The sequence below is a fragment of the Arachis ipaensis genome, chromosome B7 (genome assembly GCF_059453495.1).
Source record: "Arachis ipaensis isolate K30076 ecotype BB chromosome B7, ASM5945349v1, whole genome shotgun sequence".
In the NCBI taxonomy this organism is placed as follows: domain Eukaryota; kingdom Viridiplantae; phylum Streptophyta; class Magnoliopsida; order Fabales; family Fabaceae; genus Arachis; species Arachis ipaensis.
Window position 1 is genome coordinate 124244764 of NC_142442.1, and position 4844 is coordinate 124249607.

A 4844-nucleotide genomic window follows, 5' to 3' on the forward strand; every position below is an offset into this window, starting at 1 on the left:
AATTCTACATAATTTTAAATTGCATAAATTTTATTAACGTGAATTATCCGTATTACTCTAAAATTGCAAGAGTGAGAATTAAATAAATTAATAATCAAATAAAAATGTTTAATAACAAAAAAAAATTAATAAAAAATAGTCAAAATTTATTTTATTAAATAATTTTTTTTTCGCTCTAACATTACTATTACTGATAATCAAATAGGTGTTTCATGGTCCAAATATTTATCACGCGTTCTTTATACTGTAGGGGACAATATTGGAATCATACTCTTAGGATGGCTAGGTGGCTATTGCGAGAAAAACCAATATGAAAGATGAGGTGATCTAATTAAGGCCAAGTATCAGGTTGATATGAGGTGATATATCCTTCTTAACTTAATATTCTCCTAAATTTTACATAAAAATAAGTTAAATAAACTTTAAAATTTCAAAATTAATAAATACTACTACTAGATTGATTAGAGAAGAATATTCAATAGTACAAGGTTGTAGTACAGGAAATTAGGAAAAGCACCGCTGTCTTAACAATGAAATTAACACCGGTGGTCATAGCCCATGGAAATCTGATGTTCCAGTCATCCCTCAAATATTTATTTTTTTACAAAGAAACTCTTCTCACTCTCCCGTAGTACTTACCCATGGTTAAGTGGCGCCGCTTTAGCCTAATTTTTTTAATGCATATGCAGATACTATGTTAAGTTCTTACTTCTTAAGTCTTAACTCATTTTCAAATAAATAATATATTCTCTCCTTGTTTCTCTCTCTCTCTCTTCCTTTGAGGCTTGAGCCCCTACCAAACACCGCCGCCTTATAGGACCGTTGTACACAGTTCCCACCGCCCACGACTCCACCCAGAAAATGTTGAACACTTGAAACCCTGTCTCATAGGAACCAGCAACACCTTTCTCTCTTTTCTCACCCTCCAATCCCAACACTCCTCTCCATTTCTAGGGAAAAACCAAAAGTTAACACACATTTTTAATTATTATCATAAGGTCTCAGTTGACCAGTGATTATAACGTAGGTGATCCTTGTGTTTCATTTCATTTCATGGAATACTAAACAGGTAGTTTTCAGCTTTCCAGAGAAGAGAAAAGAGTACTACTTACATCTGCATATGAATGAGCCTCTGCCCTCATTCATAAATTGATTGAGCAGCTATGACGACGGAGCCACCACCAATGCCACTTTCCGGCGAGGAAGCCGCCACCTTATCGGCTTTGGACTTAGAAACCGCACCTCAACCACCCGCCCCGCCCCTAAAAAAGAAGCGAAACCTCCCTGGAATGCCAGGTACATTCAATCATTAATTAACTAATTAACTAATTAATACAACACCACTATCTTTTTAACTCAGATGTCTTAAATTTTTAAAAAGCTTACTCCATTTTGTGTCACTTTATGAGTGCTTTTGAATAATGTTCTTCAGATCCGGATGCTGAAGTGATTGCTTTGTCGCCAAAGACGCTGTTAGCGACGAACCGTTTCGTGTGCGAGATCTGCAACAAGGGGTTCCAGAGGGACCAGAACCTCCAGCTCCACCGGCGGGGACACAACCTCCCGTGGAAGCTCCGGCAGCGTGCCACCAAGGAGGTAAGAAAGAGGGTGTACGTGTGCCCCGAACCTTCGTGTGTCCACCACAATCCTTCCAGGGCGCTCGGCGACCTCACCGGCATCAAGAAGCACTTCTGCAGAAAGCACGGCGAGAAGAAGCTCAAATGCGAACGTTGCTCAAAGAAATACGCCGTTCAATCCGATTGGAAGGCACACATGAAGACCTGCGGAACCAGAGAGTACAGATGCGGTTGCGGAACCTTGTTCTCTAGGTTTTTCTTCTTTTCAATTTCCTTCAAAATCATTGATCCTTTGATTCTTCTCTTTTCTGCTTCTAATAGTGTGTGTCTCGTGTGTGTGAAAAAGGAGGGATAGCTTTGTTACGCATAGAGCTTTTTGCGATGCGTTAGCTGAAGAGAGTGCTAAGGCTCAAACCCTAAGCACTGATGACAAGGACGGTGTTGGTGCTGGTGCTGGTGCTGGTGTGACTGCGGCTTCTTCTTCATCGCCGCCGCAGCCACCGCTTACTCCGTCGACTTCGGTGGTGTCTCCGACTCTGTCAATTCAGAGCTCAGGTAGGTACTGTTCAATGGCTGTTTCCGAGCGTCGTTTTGCTGTTTGCACGTTCCTTTTCGTACATTCGGGTCAAATCTCTTGTCAATTTATGTTTGAAATTATTTTCATCCACATTCAATTACACGCTAGAATTTTCAAATTAATTATGAAATTTTGCTAAAGAATGTCTTAGGTGTATTATACAAAGAATTAGAATAATTTTTTTTTGCTGTATATTCAACTTATTAAAAATTTACAGAATATATATTAAAATAAGTATTGACAAATTTTATTATTTTAAAATTTTAAAATTTTATAAAAATAAGATATATAAATTTTTTTGTTATATTTTACATCATTTATTTTTTTAAATAAAAATAACAAATTTAACTAAAAAATTACATATTTTATTTTTATAAAATTTAATAATTTCAATATAATAAATTTTTTTAAAAAATAAAAAACGCCAAGGGCAAAATTTCTTTTGAACCTGTTTGAGTATATACCCAAAATTATATTCTATAGTTGTAGCTATTTAATTATTTAATTTAAGATACTTTTAGAGGCATGACGCAGACGTCAATTAAACTCAGAGGATCCGTTTTTTGTCATTACTATAGTATATACATACTACCATGTGTTTCCATTTTATTTTATTTTATTTTTTTCCAATTGTTTTTGCTCTTGCGGACGGGGTCTTTTGGAAGCTGACAATTTAAGGCAATTTAAGCAGTAGCGAGTAGTGACAAACCCGTAATCTGGTCGTTGTCATGTGGTGGTTTTATGAAAAAGAAAATGTTAAAAATTCACATTTCTCCTAATTTATTTTGAGAAGAAAAGCAAGAAAACGGAGATGAAGTACGTTCTCTTATTCTTCATTTTATTTATTTTTATAGAATAATTTAAAACTTAGAACTTACAACTCATTAATGTTTCTTTTCTTTCCATTTCATCTCACCTTTTTTCCACCCATCCAAACATACGGATATATAGTAACACCTTGATTTTCCAGTGTGGAGTTAGGCCATTGTCTCCAAATTTAATAACAGACATAAGTGAGATACTGAAGTTAAAGTAGTACCAGATATTTCCATTTATCAATGGGCTTGTTGTCTTGGTTTTTAGTACTCATATTTAGGGAAACGATGATTGTATTATTTTTGTGTATATCTGTTTTCTATAATGATTTTTAATATTAAAAGTAAAAAAATACAAGTGATGCATATAACATTTTTTTCGCTTTGGCATCAGAAATTCCGGAAAATGCGACGAGGCTGTCACCGCCAACAACGTGTGTTGCGAAAGCTGTGACAACTAGCACTGTTCTTGCAACTGTGTTGGCATCCTCAGCCGGAGCAGCAGCACCATCAACCACCTCATTCCCCAACGTCACGGCAGCCACGTCACTCTCCCTCTCCGTGCCACTCTATCTCTCCAACAACGTTAACGACCCTCGCCATCACTACACTGCATGTCCACAGCCATCAACAACAGCTGCACTGTCTGCCACCGCATTGCTCCAGAAGGCAGCTCAAATGGGTGCAGCTTCTTCCAACACGTCGCTTCTTCGAGGTTTAGGCTTAGCCACGTCATCTACGGGATATCATCCTCAAGACGAGAGCGGCATTGAGAACCCAATAATGCAATGGAACATGAGCAGCCATGTGAAGCAAGAGAATCCGAGTTTGGCAGATCATAACCTTGGGCTTGGACTTCCATGTGGGGATCCGGGTTTTGCAGATGTGATGATGGGGTCCCCTCCCATGACCCGGGATCTTCTTGGTCTTGGGATCGGTGGCAATGGCGGTGATAATGTTAGCAGGGGTGGTCTTTCTGCTTTGTTAACCTCTTTTGGAGGGAACTTCGATTCATCTGGAGATGCAGGTGGAGTTCGCCACCAGTAGTTGATGTGGCTCGCCGCGCTTTTTTTGGTGACGAGAAATCAACTCTACCCTTGTATATCCTTTGAGCTTTCCCAGTCAGAAAAATGACGGGTAAAGACATAAAGTCACACTTATATTAATCTCACGTCACATGTAGTATACAAACCTCTTTTTCGGGATATAATTATTGTATGCCCAAGTGTTTTGTACTTTTGTCTTTCTCTGTAATGAGTGTTTTAATTTGGTTCCTTACCCCCTTCTTGGTAGATCAACGGACAATTAAAATTGTAGAAAAATGATGAAATATGACATGCATGGGATAATGTAGAACTGAGCTACTGTAACTATACGCCTTAGATGAAGGAAAATATTTTGTACATACGAAGGTAAGATTCCCTTGGTAGTTAGTTCATCTCTTTGGAGAAGTGTTCAACTTCAAATTTCATTTCTCAGAAGATTACTGCTCGCCAAGAATTGCAGTTGTTTTATTCTTTATATTTTGTATCTTCTGATACAACCCTTAGTCAAACAATGTGTTACGTGAATGTTTTTATTTAGAAAAGATATTTATGCTCCTTTTTGTATTTAACACTTATGAGTTGTCTTTTACTACTAGACTTCCTGTTGCTCGACCTTGATGTGTTGAGCACTTTTTACTTTAAAAGAAAAAAAACACTTATGAGTATACATTATACAATATGTTCAAACAATTTGAAAGTGTAATTTAATAAGTGTACATTATACAATATGTTCAAACAATTTGAAAGTGTAATTTAAAAACATAGTACTAGATAAAAAGCAAAAGAAAAGATAAGTAAAATCATTTTTTAACATGAAAATGGATAACCT

At 37.0% G+C, this 4844-nt stretch overlaps 1 protein-coding gene across 1 annotated transcript; it reads left to right on the forward strand.

The window, feature by feature from the left end:
* Window positions 1–339: 339 nt before the first annotated feature.
* LOC107610144 (zinc finger protein ENHYDROUS) lies at window positions 340–4374 on the forward strand. Its single transcript, XM_016312229.3, has 4 exons — window positions 340–1296; window positions 1433–1829; window positions 1924–2132; window positions 3364–4374. The coding sequence occupies exons 1-4, from the start codon at window positions 1164–1166 to the stop codon at window positions 4014–4016; spliced, it is 1392 nt and encodes a 463-aa protein (XP_016167715.1). The 5' UTR covers window positions 340–1163; the 3' UTR covers window positions 4017–4374.
* The last annotated feature ends 470 nt before the right edge of the window (window positions 4375–4844 follow it).